At 39.5% G+C, this 21,442-nt stretch overlaps 1 protein-coding gene across 5 annotated transcripts in view; it reads left to right on the forward strand.

Moving 5' to 3' along the window:
• The window catches only part of ATP8A1 (ATPase phospholipid transporting 8A1), a 250,232-nt gene that overhangs the window by 216,476 nt on the left and 12,314 nt on the right, over positions 1-21,442 (forward strand). For all 5 annotated transcript variants that reach the window (XM_073645564.1, XM_073645562.1, XM_073645563.1 and 2 more), the window contains 4 exons: positions 8,595-8,673; positions 11,043-11,104; positions 12,850-12,906; positions 14,235-14,342. In XM_073645564.1, the coding sequence (XP_073501665.1) occupies positions 8,595-8,673; positions 11,043-11,104; positions 12,850-12,906; positions 14,235-14,342 (306 nt within the window). The remainder of the gene's footprint in view (positions 1-8,594; positions 8,674-11,042; positions 11,105-12,849; positions 12,907-14,234; positions 14,343-21,442) is intronic.

The raw sequence follows: 21,442 nt of genomic DNA on the forward strand, positions 1-21,442 counted from the left end.
GCATCACTTGGAAAGTGCTTGTCAACTTGGTCACACTATATAAATCCATGCAACCGGCATGGATTTATATAGTGTGACCGAAAGAATGGTAAAAAATAAATATATACTTACCTTCTGATGGCCCCCAGTGTCCTTGTCTCGGCTTGCCGGCAGCTCACGGTAGACTAAAGGACCTGCCGACGTCAGCGGTCGCATGACCCGTCACATGACTATGACATCACGGCAGGTCCTTTTCAGACCATCGCGAGCTGCCGGGAAGCCAAGATGCATCGCTAAGGAGACCGGGGGCCATCAGAAGGTAAGTATAATGTATATTTTTTATTTTATTCTTTTTTTTTTTTTACAGGTTCTATGGTACCCGGGTCCGGAGGAGAGTCTCCTCCTCTCCAGACCCGGGTACTATCCGCACCTTGAAACGCATGGATTCTGCATGTACAGATGCAGTGATGCGGATTCCATGTGCTCCAATGCAAGTCAATGGCGGCGGAAACGCAGTGCTTCTGCCAAATAATTGGTAGTGCTGCGGATTTTTCCGCAATGATAATCCGCAGCGGAAATTTCCGCAGCATGTGCACAGCACATGTGGATTATCATTGGGGAACATGGCAGACTTTCTACCAAGCATTTTTTAAGCGTTTCTGCAGCGGAATTGGTGCTGCATAGTGGGCACACAGCCTAACAGAAATACACACTTGATATAGATCACTCTGTATGTAATAACTCTATATAATATATGCGTTTCACTTTTTGTATTGAAGAACTGAAATAAATTAACTTTTTGATGATATACCAAATTCAATTTTTTTATTAGAATAAGTATTGCAGCTTTATAAGGAGAAACGAACAAACACATGCATTCATAACCACCACCCAACCAAACCCTCATTACATTAGCATTCTTCTGTTTGGCCTATAATTTTCTATTCAGGAAAGAATGCTACACCAGGAATAGAAAAAAAAATAACCAACGGAAATGTCGGTATAAATAAATTCCTGAATACATTTAATTAGCAAATCTCAATCGTTTTGTCTAGGGAAGTAATCACTATAGAATTAAATTAGCCACTGCCTTGTTTCACTAAGAGAAATCTGTCCTAGAATGTTAGGACGGGCCTGTGAGCATGTGCAATAGGAAACTCCACCCTGCTTTATATGTTGGAAGACGTGCTTCACCGATACTACTGGAGATACCAGAGGTGCTGAGGTTAGAAGAGGCTGCTCACATTGCTGTCCACACTGTCTATCTGATCTAATACTAGAGATACCAGGGGTGCGGTAAGAAGAGGTTGCGCACACTGTTGTCCACCCTGACTATCTAATACTGGAGATACCAGGGTCACTGAAGTAAGAAGAAACCGCTCACACTGCTGTCCACCCTGATTATCTAATACTGGTGATACCAGGGATGCTGAGGTAAGAAGAGACTGCTCACACTGCTGTCCACCATGACAATCTGGTCTAATACTGGAAATACCAGGGGTGCTGAGGTAAGAAGAGACTGCTCACACTGCTGTCCACCATGACTATCTGGTCTGATACTGGAGATGCCAGGGGTGCTGAGGTAAGAAGAGACTGCTCACACTGCTGTCCACCTTGACAATCTGGTCTAATACTGGAAATACCAGGGGTGCTGAGGTAAGAAGAGACTGCTCACACTTCTGTCCACCATGACTATCTGGTCTAATACTGGAGATACCAGGGGTGCTGAGGTAATATGAGGCTGCTCACATTCCTGTGTGCCTTGTCTTTCTGAATAACAATATAAGTATCTCCAGGTCACAGCGGCGGACCTTCCTACTGCACATGGTCACAGGTTCTTGTCCTAACATTCTAGGTCAGGTTTGAGTCAGTGTAACAAGATGACGGACATTTTAATTCTATAATGATTGCCTCTTTAGAAAAAAACAAATGTTGTTTGCTAGTATTTAGGTATTTATTTATAAAGACATTTACTTCAGGGATTTTTTTCTACCCCTTAAACTCTGAAAATCACTGTTCAAACAGCAGCCTTTGTGATGGAACCCGACTACCCTCTCTCTGTGCCTGAGCCTCAAATGATCTAGGGAAGCAGATATAGTTTTCTCAAAGTAAACACCGGCTTGGAAACATGGCCGGATAAGGTGCCACTTCGTACTTTTACCTGCATATTAATTTAGAACTGTAGGTAGTGCTGGCCATACCCTATATATTATGCATGGGGTGGTGGGTTACCTCCAAAACCTTGCATTCTATCTATTGCTCTTTCTGGAACTTTTTATATAATTAGAGCAAAGTATAGCTGGATGCCTTGCTTCTCTAGTTCATTTGGGGTCTAGGCACAAAGAATGCCAAGTCTTTTGCATAGGGTCCCATCTTAGAGAGGTCTCTGGCACATGGGCTCACACACAAGTATCTATTGTTTATATGTGTAAAGCAAGTGTGGAATGCATGTGTATATAACGTTTGCATAGTTTTTGAATACAGAAGTTAGTCATATACAGTGCCTTAGTATTCATACCCCCTGAACTTTACCACATTTTATCACATTACACCCACAAACGTAAATATATTTTTATTGGGATTGTATGTGATCTACCAACACAAAGTAGCAAGTATTTGTGAAGTGTAAAGGAAATGATACAGGGTTTTCTAAATATTTAAAAAATATAAATCTGATCATTCCAAACGGTGTGAGAGTAGTCTGTAGGCTGTGCCCTATGCTGCAGCATTTTTATTGTAGGTGCTCTGCAATTATTTCACCTCTTTGTTGGGGTACAGATTTATAGTTGGAAATAAGCTTATATCATCTGCTGGATGCAGTCTGGAGGAGATTCGGTGAGAATACAGAATAAACAGGTCTATGGGTACTTTACATGTACGGATACACTGCCGAGCATGCACCATCAACAATATAAGAAGTCAGTCTCTGTGGCAATCATTGCAATGGTGCAAACATTATCGGAATGATCGATCTTTGCTATAAACATTTGTGTCCATACTCTAATCGCTGTTTACTCAAGGTGATGTGCTGCCAACAATCAAGCATGTTGGCTCAGTGGTTAGCACTGTAACCTTGGTTCTGGGTTCAAGAAGAGAGGGATTTTTAATTGTTTTGTTTATTGCTTCCTACATAGGTGACAGGCTACCTCTGTAGTTTATCAGCGATGGCCATTCTCCTAGACAAAGAGCACACTGCTCACAAGCTCCTTCTCATAGAGCTTGTAAGAGTTGCTCAGTGGATTCGGCCTGCTTCATTCCCTCTGTGCTCTTCCGACTCTACTTGCAGCATCGGAGAGTGTGCAGATAAGGTCAGCCGCACAATAATGCAGCTTGTCCGAATGGTCCGTTGTTAGGAGAACACTCTATGCCCTGGCAAGCAGGAAGCCAAGGAAGGGATGCTCCTGAAAATCAATAATCAGAACCACTCTAAGCAAATGTTCACTTCTCAGTTGGTGCATTCTTGGGTCATTGTGGCTTTCAAACTACTTTAAAGGTCACCTGTCTACAGTTAACAGGCACCTTGCAGTTTTACTGCACAAGAACAAGAGTCCATTAGCCAGTTTTCCTCCTCTTCCCTCCAGGCTTGGCTTGATTGACATGTCTTTCCCTATATGGAGAATGGGAGAGACCTGCCAAACAGATAGTTTTTCCATGAAAACATACTTTTACTACAGTACAGAATTAAATCTTGTATTTTTTAAGTGAATCGAAATTTTTTTCCATAATAATTTAGCAGTTTTTACCATTCTTTGGCAATTAATACATTTTTTTTACATTTTTATTTAATTTTCACATTATTTAGCAGAACAAGTACATGAATATATTTATAGACAAAGTTGCTTTTTTATATTCTTTATAGTGGTCGGAGCTTTGTTTTTATATGGAATAGAGCTCTAAATCCCATGCATAAACGTAGCTTTTGAGTACATCTTGTATATACAGTAGAGTTCAAAATAATAGCAGTGTATTCAAAAACATGCATTAAACACAAAATCTTTATACTAGTTTTTATTTCCATGCATTGGGAAAATTGCACACTGTTTTCTAATTCAAAACATGAAGAGAAATGTATGTAATTTTTAACTGGTACTTTACAGAAAATAAAGACTGAACATTGGGCTGCTCTAAAAAATAGCAGTGTCTGCATTTGTCTTTATAAACTCACAATATGTACATTTTTTTGAGGATTTAGCATTCCTATGAATGACTAACCTAATATTTAGTTGTATACCCAATGTTTTTTAGAACTGCTTCACATCTATATTGAGTCAACCAACTTCTGGCTCCTGTCAACTGTTATTCTAGCCCAGGATGCTTTGACTACATCCCACAATTTTTTGGCATTTGTTGGCTTTGCCTCAGAAAGTGCATTTTTGATGTCACCCCACAAGTGTTCTATCGGATTAAGGTCCGGGGATTGGGCTGGCCACTACATAACCTCAATTTTGTTGGACTGGAACCAAGATTTTGCTCATTTACTGGTGTGTTTAGGGTCGTTGTCTTGTTGAAACACTCATTTCAAGGGCATATCCTCTTCAGCGTAAGGCAACATGACCTCTTCAAGTATTTTAATATATGCAAACTGGTCCATGATCCCTGGTATGCGGTAAATAGGTCCGGCACCATAGTTAGAGAAACATGCCCAAATCATGATGCTTGCACCACCATGCTTCACTGTCTTCAGAGTGTACTGTGGCTTGAATGCAGAATTGTCTGTGGCCATAGGACCCAAAAAGAACAATTTTACTTTCATCAGTCCACAAATGTTTCTCCATTTCTCTTCAGGCCAGTTGATGTGTTCTTTGGCAAATTGTATCCGCTTCAGTACATGTCTCTTTTTAACAGTGGAACTTTGCTTGGACTTCTTGCTAAGAGATTAGCTTCACACAGGCGTCTTCTAACTGTCACCGCACTCACAGGTAATTGAGACGGTCTTTGATCATCCTGGAGCTGTTCATTGGCTGAGTCTTTGCCATTCTAGCTATTCTTCTTTCCATACGAATGGTAGTCTTCCATTTTCTTCCACGTCTCTCTGGTTTTGCTTTCCATCTTAAAGCATTGGAAATAATTTTAGCTGAACAGCCTATCATTGTCTGCAATTCTTTATAAGTTTTACCCTCTCTGATCAACTTTTTAATTAAAGTACGCTGTTCTTCTCAACAATGTCTCGAAAGACCCATATTTCTCAGGCTTTCAAGGAGAAATGCATGTACAACATGTGCTGGCTTCATCCTTAAATAAGGGCCACCTGATTCACACTTGTTTCTTCACAGAATGATTGACCTCACAAATTGAACTCCACACTGCTATTATTTTGAACACTCCCCCTGTCAATTAATTATTCAAATGCACAGACTCAAAAACATGCAGATCATGAATGCCGAGTCTGTTTGTTTTCTTAGAATCTACTGCACCAACTGGTAAAGTGTTTGACATGTGGTAATATAATTTATACCAAAAACAGTGATTAATCTGGTTAGTCATATTGGACTGCTATTATTTTGAGCACTACTGTAGAACAGTCTCTTATGGAGGTCTGCAGATATTATTATAAAGTTCTGTAAGAGACTGTTCTATATATAAGACGTACTCACAGAAATGAGACGCTTCAAAGTTCTTTGCAACAGAATTAACCTTGAAAACTAGTAATTGTTTAGGAATTGTTTCATTCTTACTGATGTTCTGGGCATACATACAAACTCTTTTATGGCTGTGAGACAGAATTTTAATTTAAATACTTCACTTATTTTACAGTAGATCAGATCCCTCTGCCGCATTCATATATGTAAACCTATTTCTTTTTATATCTTATCGCTATTAACTGTAACTTTATTTTAAATTTTTTATTTTTTTTTTTTAAATCATCCGTGAAGATCGGATCTTTGCTGGATTCTCCATATAAAACCATTCTAAAGCTATGTTTAGACCCAGATTGTTGAAAACAATGATAAAACATGATGGGAAAATAGTTGGCGATTTCACTTAAAAAGTTACAAACATTGGATTAATTCTGCTCTGCCCTGTCGTGGTGTGACATACACATTGCTTATACAGACTGTACAAAAGCTCTTTTTTTTTCTGTCTTAAATGAAGCCGTCTGCAATAGGCAAATGTAACCTGTCCTTTTCGATGTCATGCCTTATGTATTTGTCATTGTGTGCTAATGGATTACTGATAGAATAAAGAGAAGATGAGAAGCGTGCTCGGCATTGTCATTACTCTGGGCTGCATCATTTCTTATTATTAGTGTTATTATTTCTTCTAACAAATGCTCGCAGCACATTTCGCATTTTCCATGCAAAAAAGGGATTTCACTTCAATATCTTCAAATTCAGACTGGGGATTTCATGGTCGGCATTTAGAAGGTGACAGAATCCATGTAGAACAATTTACCATGAACACAAATCCTATATACTCTGAAGAAAAACACAAGAACAACCCTGCGTATCTATTCTCCGGCTTTACTTGCTCACTTTTGGTTATAAATGATGTTAAGTATCAACATTTTATTTAATTAGAATTTTTTTTTTTTTATTTCTCCCAGAGCCAACAAGAATTAGTCTTGCGTTGTCATAAAAACAAATATCTATCATTACAATAGGCCAAGACCTTCAGAACACAGAATTTTCTGCTTCAATTTTATACTGAAAAATTAAAGTATTATGTTGCTTATCTTGGCATTTTTAACTTAGAATTTTCCAGGGTTCACAAAACTTTCTATGGCTGGGAAAAATAAAAAAAAAAGAAAAGAAACGAAGCGGAGAAAAAGTATTTTATGTGAAAGTGATTTGAGACTAGCAACCTGACAAATGGGGAATAATGCAATTAATCAAAAATACAGCAAACCACCCAGCGATACTCCAACTGTTTTTTCTGGACGAAGTCTTGAAATTTCATATTCCACCTCCTCTTTCGCAATCATTATTTGTATTTAATGTTATGCCGAATGAATAGGTTGGGGAATATATGCATTTCATTTATAGTGTGAGGTATTCGAGAGGCTTGTTATGGAAAGAAGGGTGAAAGGTTAAAAAGGCCCCATAGGGGTTACAGGATTAGTATGGGACTAGTGTGGCCAAGAGAATGGGAGCAAAGAAACTAATTTATCTTGCACCCACCTGTGCTGCCTGTCACAGAAAATGTGGAGGTAACGATGCAGTAACCGAGGTGCAGGGAACATTTACGGCCGCTCGGCCATCTGCCAGTTATGGGGTTAATAGGGTGGCAAGCGTTAAATGAGATCAACACTAATGCGCACACTGAATAAAGAAGAACCCGCTCAATCGCTAATGAATGGAAGAGGAGCAAAGTGGATTTTCTTTTTTTTTTTTTTCTTGATTAAATATTAATGAAAACCCCATGCGGGTGTCTTCTCTCAGGAGGAAGCTGACCTTACAACATGTTTGCCGGTTTGTGTAAGAATGCACCTCTAATCTGCCGCGGCTCCGTAGTCCTGATTATTAATGATGTTGTTCCTCTGAGCCACAGAATACATTTTTTTTCTTTTGTATCTATTTTAATAAATGTACATACTTGAACATTTTTGCCATAAATAAATATGTAATAAACAGGGTGAGAGATATATTAACACCGGTGCCCCATAGTCTCTCCCCAGTGCAGTATGCCACATTCATCGAGACCCCGCCAATAAATGACACATGGCCTAAAACCAACTCCAGGTCAACCTTGTCTTGCTTTCCCATACTTTTTTCAGTAGAAAGGAGTCTGAAATTTTTGACGTTTAGCTTGGCTTGGTTTGCTTTAGAGTATTATTTTTTTATTTTCCCGATATTCTCCGTAAGGGCTCCCATTCATTATGACTGGGGTTTCATACATGCAGGAATAAGATGCACCAAATCCATTGAGAGGCACATGCCAGAAATGATACCCCGCTTAGGGACTGGAGTAACATTACTGGCGTAAGAAGCGATGCCACTTTTGAATAATTTGATTGGGGGGCATAGCCACACCATGCCTCGTCCAGTCCATGCTTTGTCCACTTTGGCAGAGTTGTCTGAAACTGATAATATTTACACCACTTCACATTGTGCAAGAATTTTGTGAATTTTCAGAATATCTTACACCGGTTTTCTGGGATAAACTCTGTGATGAATCAGGGCCAAAATGTTTAGTTATTCATTGGTTTATTATCTGATTTATGTAATGTTTTGTTATGTTGAAACCTTATAACTGTCATAAAATGCAAAACCTGTGTTTCTGATCCAGAAGGATTTTTTATGATGATCACACTTGGAGGCATCAACATAGTCGTCATAATGCATAATACCACAACCATAATCTTGTAGACTTAACCTAATCATCAAATGTTATTCTTTACATCTTGAAGAAACACATAAATAAGATTATTTTTTTCGTAAATGGTTAATTTTATTTTTTTCTGATTTACATTTTAACGTTTTGGCCTTTTTTTATTATTATTTCTTTCACCACATTGTTACTGACTTTAGAAAAGTGTTGCCTGTTTGCCTGCCACATGGTAAAGCGTTGGGCTGGTGTCCTGACAGTCACACTTCTTGCACATCGATAAAGAGAGGTCATGGTTCACCAGCTTCTATCTTTACAAATGAATCTCTACGCTTTCTGTATTCTTCCAGGTTTTTTGGGTTCATTGCCTGAATGGCCTCTTCCATAGTATTATCTTGTTTTGGTTCCCACTGAAAGCTCTTCAGCACGGTAAGGCACACATTCTCTTACATCAGCTACAAGTCGAAAACATGAAGTTTCCTGATTTAATCATTAATTTTATGAGCATTTTCTTGAGATTGAAGTTACTTACTCACAGGTAATAAGTCCTAGCAGTCAGTCTTATCATTAATAATAAAACTTTATTATTAGGACTAGCAAGGTGTGACATATTATCAAAGTTTCTAGGCTACTGAATGATCCAGAAACACCATGCCAGGATGTCTCCAGTACTTGAAAAATGGTTCTTTCTGTATTTTTTAAAATTCCAGATCATTGTTTTGTTTTTTTTCTGGCCATTATTCACACTCCTTCTACAAGTCATGGGCATGGGCGTATTAAGACGCCATACAAGTTATGATATGGTACCCATTGACTTCCATGGGGCTCCCCCAAAACGCCATACAAATCGAGGAGAGTAACAGTCACAACATTCTCTTAGGCTTGCCATATTAACAAGCTTCTCTCAAGTATAAGCCTAGAAGATGGAGCAGCATGGAGTATCTTATGGCTGCACATGTCGCTCTTACAACATCCTTGTATGAAGCTGTATGGACTGTGTATGCCACAATGCAGCGTCATAGCTAAACCCTATGATTTTGGCGAATCTTTATCTAAACTGTCTGGTCAAAGCACGAGTGGCATAATGGCACCCAGGGCACTCGCTACCCTGCTGCCATGTACATGGTGCATCATATTGCCATTTTATTGTACATTCGTTTTGGCATTCTTTTTGTTTGTACTGTGACCCTAGTGCCCGTTTTATGCCAGCAAACGTTCCAGCAAACATAAGTCAAATCCGTCTATCTATGTAAACCACATGACTCAAATTACCAATCAGTTAATTTTTTGGGGGGGGTTTATTTCTAGCTTTTAGGTAGGAGCAGGTAATTTCTCTTTGAAGTTTGTCCTGAAACCAATATTTTGGCTGCAGATCAGTCCATAGAGCAAATATTGTCTGACTATATTTTCCTAAGGAGACTTTCTGCCAGGTTTCCTGCAGAGGTTACATATATTATTCCACCCTGACTATTACTTGATAGAAGGACATCTTACAGCTGCATTGAAAAATGCCAATGTTTTATCCATCCACTTTGCGTTATATGGCTTATTCTGAATCTTTGTACTGAAGTTCAGATTTAGAATTTCTCTGTATACAGTATCATAATGTCTCTTGTGGGTAAAGTAGCGCTATCAGCTGGAACGGGCTGCCTGACTTATGGAAAAGCCACGGAGCACATTATACATTACATATATACGATGGGTCCACAATCTGTCTGTGATTGTCAACTTTTTGTGTATGGTCATATATATAATCCATGGACAGCTTGTTCCGCTCCAAATTCAAGTGAATTAGGACAAATAGTTAAATTGTTTTACAGTTCAAAATATGAAAGGTATGAAGCAGAAAGGCCCAGAATGAACAGTGTCCTCAGTGGTCTGGGGCGCGTGGCCTTTGTGTACACAATGTGGCTGAACTTGTTGAGGTGAAAGAGATATGCAACAGTCCAAATGATAGCCAGCACTCACATCTTCTAATTGCTTTATTGATCCAGTAGTATAAAAGAGACAAAAAATGGTTTAACAAAACAGCACAAAAATTAAGAGGGCAGAAAAGAAATATCCTCTGCGCTCCCAGGCAACATGCTTCAGACCTACATGGTCTTTTGTCAAGTCAGGCTTGAATAAAGACCATGTAGGTCTGAAGCATGTTGCCTGGGAGCGCAGAGGATATTTCTTTTCTGCCTATCTAATTTTTGTGATGTTTTGTTCAACAATTGTGTCTCTTTTATACTACTTGATCAATAAAGCAATTATTTTAATAAGATGGTAGTGCCCGGTTACAGTTTTTATTGTTGCTATTACTGGAGTATTTTGCCATGCACTCATACAGGTGAGCTGATTACTCCTTTTTTACTTGAAAGATATGGATGAGAGTTAGAGGTCCAAAGGAGAGAGAGGATAGGAAAGAGAAAGATGGAGGTAGGAAAGGGAAAGAAAGGCTGGTAGGAAAGATAAAGGTTGTAGAAAAAAAGGGAGCACTTGGTAACTGGTAGGGAACCAAGAGTGAGGGGTGTAGGAAAGAGAAAGAAGGAAGTAGGAGACGAAGATGGAGCAGGAGTGTAAGAGAAAGAAAGAGGATAGGGTGCAAAAGTTTTAGACTGGGTGGGATGAGGAAAGTGTGAATGAGGGGATAGGAAATAGAGCGGTGTGCGAACGTGAAAAGAGATAGGTTTGAAATAGACGGAGGTGTGAATATATATTGACATTGCACTGTCATTATTTTTTCTTTGGCTCGACTTACACATATTTGATTAATAGATAATGTTTCTATTTTATTTTCTTGTGTATTTATTCAGATACTGTGTTTGCAAATGGAAAAGCCTCGGATTACCTTTTATTGGGAAACATCGTTTACACTGTGAGTTTATAGCACTCTTCTGAAGCTATTATTGTCATTACTTTTGCTGCAATTTATTCAATATTTAGTTTATTCTTAAAATTTTAAACTTCTTATTTTTAACCGCCTCATTTCCTTCCATCAAAGCCTGGCTTCTTTCTGACGAACGATTATTGAGCTGAGCAAATGGGCATCTATGTGGGAAATACAATGGCCACATTTAATAAGACTGGTGCTTCTTGCGTCAGTCTAAGATAAAAGATGGCTGAAGTGATTTGTTTCAAACTTATTTAAAGGAGCTCATCTCTTAAATGTTTTGGTAGAAAGGTGATATCGGGGCGGAAACGAAAAGTCTGCAGTCACTCTGTGTGACTGCTGAATACTGACAGTGTGCCGTGTGCATACTGTCACTATTCCCTGTGTGGGTGTGCTGTCACATTAACGCATGTATGTTTTTTTCATACCTGCCAAATAGACTTGTGTGACTTTGATCAGTTCTCTTTAATTCCCGCAATCCAGATAAGTCTAGTCGGCACGTGAAAGCCCACCCGCACAGGGAATTCGTACTAATTGTAACACATGCCACACTGTCACGATTTGGCAGTCTACAGTCACATAGAGTGACTGCAGACCTTTAATTACAGCCTGGCCCGGCCTTTCATAAATTTAAAAATCATAAGCCCACAACTACTTTCCTTACCGCTTCAAAAATCTGGAAAGAAAAATTGCATTTTTTTCACTATTAAGGCATTTTCATGATTTGATTCTTTTTTTGCATAAAATGTGCGACTATATGCAATATTCTAAGCTAAACCGCTGCTATAGTAGATAGGCATGGGCTGCATGTAGGATATAGCCTTATCAAATGACACAGGATACACAAAGGTTGCATAATGTAAGTTTTCTATTTTTTTTGTACTGCACACATTACATGCCATAAGTAAGACATATTTAATAAGCACTGTCATATCAACAAAATTTACATAGATCACTAGTACAGGCAAATTTGAGAAACTTTGTAGTTCATTTTATGAGAGAAATCTGCTTCTTTATCCATTATCAACCATTTCTTCCGCTCCCCCCGCCTTCTGAAAACATCCCCTGCACTGTAGAAAACAGCCTATTTCTATCTTGGTTTTAGAAAGACAGACTGCAAGATCAGACTACTCCCTCTCAGCACAATGAGAGACCAAGCAGATCTTTCCGAAGCTTTTAGCATTTTGGTGCTGGATTCACAGCCATACTGCTCAGTGCTGCTAAATATTTAATGTCTTCCATGCTGCTTCTATCTTGGTCCTACAGAGAAATAAGAGCAGGAATCTGTCTTTCTGTGTAAACTGTGTATTGAAGCATCATGACAGCTAGTCTTCACCCACCAGCACAGAGGCAATTGAAAAGTAGAGATAGAGCCCGCATAGGGGAAAACTGGTAACAAAAATACAGTAAATGGTGTTTTTGTCATGGTGTTATATTTTAACACTTTATTTTGTAGAGATTCTTTATTTACATTTTTTTAATTTTAGACACTGCAGAGATGTGTCCTCCTCCACTGATCTGTCTAGAAACAAAAGGAAGATGGTCAGATCTCTGCACTGCCTCTTTATAACACTGCTGTCCTCGAATTCTGTTAGGTCACCCTTGTGCTACTGCAGCCCATTAGCACTACCCCCCTGGTTATGACTAAATGTTGCATATTGAGGATAAACCCTCACAGTTCTCATTTGTGTGTTGAACTGATGTAATAACCGTCCATATTCTTGTCCTAGTTTGTGGTGATAACCGTCTGCCTAAAAGCTGGATTAGAGACCTCTCATTGGACCATGGTAAGGAAACAAACTTTGAGGAAACGTTTTGGTAGAATGTAAATAAAGGAAATATGTAATTTATCAGCTACTTGTTAAAGGGGTTATCCGGTACTTTATATTGATGACCTAAACTTAGGATAGGTCATCAATATCAGATCGGTGGGGTGTGATAACCTGTACCTCACCAATAAGACTTTCCCGGTTCCGGTTGCATGTGCTTAGTTGTGGAGTGGAAACACACAGGTCTGTTAACTGTATAGTGGGCACAGTGGGTATTACAGATCCATACCTAATCATTTTGCATAATAGTGGATCTGCAGCACCCTGCTGCGGCCACTACACAGTTGTTGTATCTGTGTAGCTCCGCTCCACAACTGATCCATTGTTGCCAAGTATCCAGAAATGTCATGACAGTCCTTAAAAATTAATCACTTTTTTGCCCTGTCCCTAAAAAAAAAAATTCAAAGTGTCTGTTATTTTTTTTTTAAACTAAATAAATGTATACAGATTATGAGAGTAATTATAATAATTTTATATTCTACAGTGAATGCAGCCAATGTTTTAATATCAGAATTGCAGGCTGGAGACCTCACTTAAAATCATAATGATTTCTTATGGTTTTCCAATGTGTCCATAAAAAATATTGTCTATCCGTGATTTTTTGATAAGCCGCCCAGGAGAAATAAAAAGTCAACCCTGAACTGATCACATGGAGCCAGCATCAGGAACAGCTAATTGGCAGGGGTGATGGGAAGTAGACACCACCGATCTGATACTGATGACCTAGCCTAAGGATAGGCAATTAATATAAAGTACTGGACAACCACATTAATAGAGAGGACATAGAGACCATGATATTCAATGTATATAGGATAGAAAATCATTAATCTAAAAATCAGCATTCATTTCCAAGTACATACTGTATAAATGACTGTGTCTATTTTGTTGAAGTGTACCTATCATCTCGCCTTGTCTTTTATGTATTACACCCCCTTCCTTGTGCTGCTCATCAGTGGGTGTCCGGGTCCGGGTCATGAATCCCCACTGATCGCTCAGAAACTGCTCTGAAGCACAAGGCTCATCAGGCAGAAGAGCGATGTTCCTGATTGAGCACATGGACAGAGTGGTGTACGGTCCCATAGACTTTCTATTCAGTCTGTACGCCACTCTGTGCGCATGTTAATGCAGGAGATGGGCTACTCTGCCTGATGAGCAGCTTACTATACAGGAGTTTTAAGAGTGATCAGGTCCCTATTGTTCAATTCTGATACATTGAGAAATATTATTGCTTCATGTTAAAATTTTTCTTTTCAAAATCTATATCTTGTCTCGTGTTTTATCATTAGTTCAGCCATGTGGCGATATGGGGCAGTATCCTGCTATGGATCGTGTTCTTTGGAGTCTATTCCTCCTTGTGGCCAGCAATTCCTCTAGCTCCTGACATGTCTGGAGAGGTATGATGCTTTCTGGGTTTATTAAATATAGAAATTAGCGGATGTTTTTGAAATTCACCAGAATCAACTAAATTTCCCATGAAAATCCAATTTGTCGCGAATCGAATGTACTCCAAAGCCTCCAATTGCCTGAAAAAATGTGTATTTTTATTTATTTATTTATTTTGCTCACTTATATAGCGCCATTAATTCCACAGCGCTTTACAGATATTATCGGCACTGTCCCCATTGGGGCTCACAATCTAGATTCCCTGTCAGTATGTCTTTGGAGTGTGGGAGGAAACCAGAGAAACAGGAGGAAACCCACACTAACACGGGAAGAGCATACAAACTCCTTGTATGACTATTCATTCTTCCTCACACACTAATCTTCTTCACTACCCAGCTGTAGCATATTATCTGTACAGTTTCTTTTGCGTACTATGGCTTTCTCTCCTGATCTCTGTGGCTAATCTATGACGTCTTCCCACTATCCAGATTCATTATATAATGACCGCTGCATTCCCTGATACTGCTTTTATAATGGCTGCAATGGTCCCTTCTGATTGGCTGAGCGATACAATGTATTGTGATTGCTGAAAGGCATTATGGGGAAGCCAACTGAGCCTCTTCTGGCTGATGAAATCTGCAATGTGTAATGGTATGTGCACACGTTCAGGTTTCGTACCAGAAAAATCTGCTGCAAATACTGATGTGTTGGCAGAAAAATGCAGCATAAAATACATGTTTTTTTGCATGCGGTTTAACATTCATTAGTATGGGTGAAATCGGCAACAAAAACGATGAAAGAGTTGACATGCTGCAAAATTAAATCTGCAAGGAAAAAATAAGCAACTTCTGCATGAGATTTAAGGAACTTTGCTGATGCTAGGTAAATCCTTCATGTTTTGTAACAAATCTGCGCAGAAAAAAACACGACAGCATATGCACAGAACTTGGCGGCAAATTCAAATTAGTCAAACTTCGCCAATTCCTAAAAATCGTACACAAATTTGACTTGCATTGAATGTATTTACTTATCTCTAAAATGCTGTGTTCTTTGCTATGCTTTCCTTTATCCGTTGAATAAATGACTTATGCCCTCTCTGCATGCTTCTTTGTGATATACAAGTGGTTCTCACAAAATTAGAATATCAAAAAGTTAATTTATTTCAGTTCTTCAATTCAAAAAGTGAAACTCGTCTATTATATAGAGTCATTACAAACAGAGTGATCTATTCCAAGTGTTTATTTCTGTTAATGTTGATGATTATGGCTTACAGCTAATGAAAACACAAAAGTCATTATCTCAGTAAATTAGAATAATTAACAAAGCATTTAAAAAGGTCCCTTAGTCTGTTTCAGTAGGCTCCACAATCATGCGGAAGACTGCTGACTTGACAGATGTCCAGAAGGCCGTCATTGACACACTCCACAAGGAGGGTAAAACACAAAAGGTCATTGCTAAGGAAGCTGGCTGTTCACAGAGTGCTGTATCCAAGCATATTAATGGAAAGTTGAGTGGAAGGAAAAAGTGTGGTAGAAAAAGGTGCACAAGCAACCGAGATAACCGCAGCCTTAAAAGGATTGTTAAGAAAAGGCCATTCAAAAATTTGGGGGAGATTCACAAGGAGTGGACTGCTGCTGGAGTCATTGCTTCAAGAGCCACCAGACACAGACGTATCCAGGACATGGGCTACAAGTGTCACATTCCTTGTGTCAAGCCACTCATGACCAATAGACAACGCCAGAAGTTTCTTACCTGGGCCAAGGAGAAAAAGACCTGGACTGATGCTCAGTGGTCAAAGGTGTTGTTTTCAGATGAAAGTAAATTTTGCATTTCATTTGGAAATCAAGGTCCTAGAGTCTGGAGGAAGAGTGGAGAGGCCACAATCCAAGCTGCTTGAGGTCTAGTGTGAAGTTTCCACAATCAGTGATGGTTTGGGGAGCCATGTCATCTACTGGTGTAGGTCCACTGTGTTTTATCAAGACCAAAGTCAGTGCAGCCGTCTACCAGGAAATTTTAGAGCACTTCATGCTTCCCTCTGCCGACAAGCTTTTTGGAGATAGAAATTTCATTCTCCAGCAGGACTTGGCCCCTGTCCACACTGCCAAAAGTGCCAATACCTGGTTTACACACAACAGTATCACTGTGCTTGATTGACCAGCAAACTCACCTGACCTTAACCCTATAGAGAATCTATGGGGTATTGTCAAGAGGAAGATGAGAGACTCCAGACCCAACAATGCAGACGAGCTGAAGGCCACCTGGGCTTCCATAACACCTCAGCAGTGCCACAGGCTGATCGCTTCCATGCCACGCCGCATTGATGCAGCAATTGATGCAAAAGGAGCCCCGACCAAGTACTGAGTGCATTTACTGAACATACATTTCAGTAGGCCAACATTTTGTATTTTAAAATCATTTTTCAAGCTGTTGTTATAAAGTATTCTAATTTACTGAGATAATGACTTTTGTGTTTTCATTGGCTGTAAGCCATAATCATCAACATTAACAGAAATAAACACTTGAAATAGATCACTGCTTGTAATGACTCTATATAACAAGTTTCACTTCTTGTATTGAAGAACTGAAATAAATTAACTTTTTGATGATATTCTAATTTAGTGAGATGCATTTGCAGTATCTTACTGTTATATTTAATAAATCTGATGTGGGAATACAAGAGCTCACTGACAATTAGGATTGTGCTGAGGCTGCATCACCAGAAAGAAGCTTCAAAATCTGTCAAATGCACCTACCTCGTTGGTTAAAGGGAACCTGCCAGTTGATCCATGCTGCCCAAACCACAGGCCTCATGAATCAGAGCCTATATGCAGAATTGTAGACAGGTATGTGTACTCTGAAATACTTTCAGAAAAAAACATAAAATGAAGACCCTATGGGTATCATAGGGAGAGACGAGATGAGTCTGATGGGGTTCCCCGGATGGCTTCTACCTTTAAAATAGATCTGTCACCAGTCCAAACATTATTAAATAATTGTCTTAGATCCAATGAGACTGCTGTACTTACTTTGAAAATCTGTAGCAGAATATATGTATAATTCTGATATTTAAATGATCTCTTATTAGTCTAGTTAATTTTAATAGCAAGGGGAAGCAGACTTTAAAATGGATTATACCACCATTCTGCCATGGATTTTCAAAGTAAGTACACTAGTCCAATCAGGACTAAATATTTATTAATGCAGTTTGTATTGTGAAAGCTGGTGACTAAAGCTATTTTTAAAATTCAGTTGACTAAATGGAGGAGCCATATATGTATTTATTAGATTCCATCGGGACAAAACAGGGGAACTTTCCCATAGTTGCCTATCCCGTTTTTGGCACTTGACATTCCCCTCCTGCTATATTATAGATTTCTACATGCAGCCTGTGAGTTTTGTTGTCCAAATAGGAGAGAACTGCTGTGAATTTTACCCATGGACTCAATTTTTTGTAATGTGTCAAAAAAAAAAAAAAGGTATTCAAATTTCAGTGGCATTTTCTGAAGCTGGCAGCGTTCTACACATCCCCCACTGTCTCGCGACCGGTGTTGTATATGGCTGTAAAATCCTCCACCTGACTAAACAGTGAATGTGTGAAGCCGAGTCCGGCGCTCTAGAAAAATGATTTATGCTGCTACATATTTACATCGTATTCATCGCCGAGCCCGAATACGTCATTCTGCCCTTGCACACATTTCACTGTAAAGGTGAAAGTCGTATTTTTATTAACATCTTACGTCTCTTTTGAGCCCCTGATGGATAAGTGCATTTTTGTTTTCTACTCCTATATGTTTCTGATAGATAGCGAGATAAAAGGGCTTCCAATGACAGGTTATTACACATTTCTGTGCCAACAGGGCTCTAGTAATGGAGGAATACAGCTGGGAGTCCGGGGACACTGCCAGCAGAATACCGCTGCTGCTCCTGAAAATTGTGGGCACCATTTGTATTGCCCCCTGTTCTTATTATTCACCAAAAAGGACTCGTAAATGGTGCTTATATTTTGGTGACTTAACATCACTAAAGTCCCTAATACCATCATAGCTTCCAATTGTGAAAGGAGCAATTTGGATAAGTAGTAAGGAATTGCTAATAACTCAAGTTTTTTTGCAAATAAAGCTTCAAGGCCTTCTCCAACCGAGATGAAATCCAACGTGTTTTGCCATGTTGGCGTTCCTACACATAGTCTGCTGGTTAGCCTCCAGTAATATCATTGGCTTTGGATGCTGCCAGTCCTCCCCAGGTTTTCTTTCTTGTCTTTTTTACCACTCTTTCACTCATTTTTCTCATTTACTAGCCTTTCCGAGTGCCTATTTTCTCTTTCAAATCGAGTTTTTATGTTAAATGTGTTGGTTGTTTTTTGTTTTTTTCATTGCAATTTTCACACTAGCCACTAGGCCTAATTCTAGCCTCATACTCCCTGCATGGACATAAAAGGGAATCTGTCAGTAGGATCAACCCTCTTAAGCCGCCTATATGAGCATGTAGGTCATAGGAAGCTGAATAAAATGATACTTTGATATCTGTGATCTGATGTCTTATTATAGAGAAATCTTCATTTTTCTTATATGTAAATGAGCTCTTCGAGGCTATGGGCCGGACACTGATCTCCATGAGAATCTGCCTCCAGAGATTATTTTATATAAAAGGAGGCATTACCAGTGTTAGACCTGTAACAAACATAGAGCAGTAAAACTGAACTTTGTCTTCTTACAAACTCATTTGCTGCAGCTCTCACAGCTCTGCTGTATTGCAACACTGACTGCCTGTGAGCTGAAGCTGAGAGGAACCTGCAGGTGTGTCAGGTATAATCACACACAGCTCTGCAGTGAGAGGAACCTGCAGATGTGTCAGGTATAATCACACACAGCTCTGCAGTGAGAGGAACCTGCAGATGTGTCAGGTATAATCACACACAGCTCTGCAGTGAGAGGAACCTGCAGATGTGTCAGGTATAATCACACACAGCCCTGCAGTGAGAGGAAGCTGCAGATGTGTCAGGTATAATCACACACAGCTCTGCAGTGAGAGGAAGCTGCAGATGAGTCAGGTATAATCACACAGCTCTGCAGTGAGATCAGGAGAGCAGAGAGTGGCCATCACACTGGTAACACTGTTAACTATTACATATTACACTGGTATCGCTCCCTTTTATTTACAATAATTTTTGGAGGCACATTCTCCTGCAGATGTAAGCTCAATAGTAAGTCTTTGGGTTTGTATACAGCTCTGTGAGTAGCTATACAGATCCAAAAACATGCTATTGAACCCATACACCGCTCTGTGCACGTAGCTCATGCAAATGTTGCGGACTTCAGAGAGGAGGACTACCTTGCAGCAGGTTAAATTAGACCTCTATTGATAATCTCCTGCTGATAAAACAGTGATTTTATTAAAACTACAGCAAGCAGCCATCTGTCTCTACATAATGCTGCTCTCAGACTAGGTAGGAAAAACCTGCTGACATTTCCACTTAGAACATAGGGTCCACCTTTCTAGGCTTTATGCCTTGCATATGTAGTACATTAATGCATCATGACTTTTGTTTTTATGTAGAGTGCCTTGAAAAAGTAGACAACCTCTTCAGAGAGGAATAGGACTTGAATTCTATTGCCACCTATTGGAAATGGCAATCCTAAAAGTCAACATTGACCCTTTAACAAGCCTTGCAATAAGACTTGGGATAAAAGAAAACCAGAATCTCAATTTGCAAGCACGGTGTTTTAAGGTATTAGGGTACTGTGTCTACAAATGACAAGTGACCAATTGCCTCCAGAAGTCACATAATTAGTAAATTGAGTCCACCTGTGTATAATTTATTCTCAGTATAAGTGCAGCTGTTCTGTGAAGGCCTCAGAGGTTTGTTTGAGAACATTATGGATCAACCAGCATCATGAAAACTAAGGAACACACAGGGCAGGGCAGGAATAAGGTTGTAGAGAAGAGATAAGCAAGGTTAGGTTATAAAAAATAGCCCAAGCTCTGTCAATCTCACAGAGCACTGTTCAATCCATCATCCAAAAATGGAAGGAGTATGGCACAACTGCAAATCTACCAAGACATGGCCGTCCACCTAAACTGATATGTCAAGCAAGGAGAGCACTAAGAGACCAGCCAAGAGGCCCATGACCACTGTAGAGGAGCAGCAGAGATCCACAGCTCAGGAGGGACAATCTGTCCACAGGACAACTAGAAGTCATATTCTCCACAAATCTGGCCTTTATGGAAGAGTGGGAAGAAGAAAGACATTTTTGAAAGCAAGTCTTAAGAAGTCTTGTTTGCAGTTTGCAAAAAGCCATGTAGGGGACACAGCTAGCATGTGGAAGAAGGTGCTCTGGTCAGATGAGACCAAAGTAGAAGTTTTTAGGTTAAATGCCAAATGCTGTGTTTGGAGGAAAACGAACACTGAAATTCACGCTGGACCAACCATCCCCACTGTCAAACATGGTGGTGACGGCATCATTGTTTGGGGATGCTTTTCTTCAGCAGGGACAGGGAAGCTCCTTAGATTCGATGGGAAGATGGAGCTAAATACATTTTCAATCCTGGAGGAAAACCTGTTAGAGGTTGCAAAAGACGAGTCTGGGGCATAGGTTCACCTTCCAGCAGGACAACGACCCTGCACATACTGAGAGAGCTACAATGGATGGTTTAGATCAAAGCATATTCATGTGTTGGATTGGCCCAGTTACAGTCCAGACCTAAATCCCATTGTGAATCTGTGGGAAAGTGAAAATTGCTGTTCACAAACGCCCTCCATCCAATCTCACTGAGCTAGAGCTAATTTTAGCCTCTAGATATGCAAAGCTGGTAGAGACATACCCCAAAAGACTTGCAGTTGTCCTACAAGGTATTGACTTAGGGGGTCTGAATACAAATGCACCTCACAATTTTCAGATTTATATTTTTAAAATATTTAGAAAACCATGTATCATTTTCTTTACACTTCACAAATATTTGCTACTTTGTGTTGGTATGTCATATAAAATCCCAATAGAAAGCATTTAAGTTTGTGGGTGTAACGTGAAAAAATGTGTAAAAGTTCACGAGCTCTGAATACTTTTTCAAGGCACTGTATATAAGATGGCAACATTTTGCAGCAAAACTTAAA

The sequence above is a fragment of the Phyllobates terribilis genome, unplaced genomic scaffold (genome assembly GCF_046119375.1).
Source record: "Phyllobates terribilis strain yellow unplaced genomic scaffold, ASM4611937v1 Scaffold_1__5_contigs__length_1240528914, whole genome shotgun sequence".
Taxonomy (NCBI): domain Eukaryota; kingdom Metazoa; phylum Chordata; class Amphibia; order Anura; family Dendrobatidae; genus Phyllobates; species Phyllobates terribilis.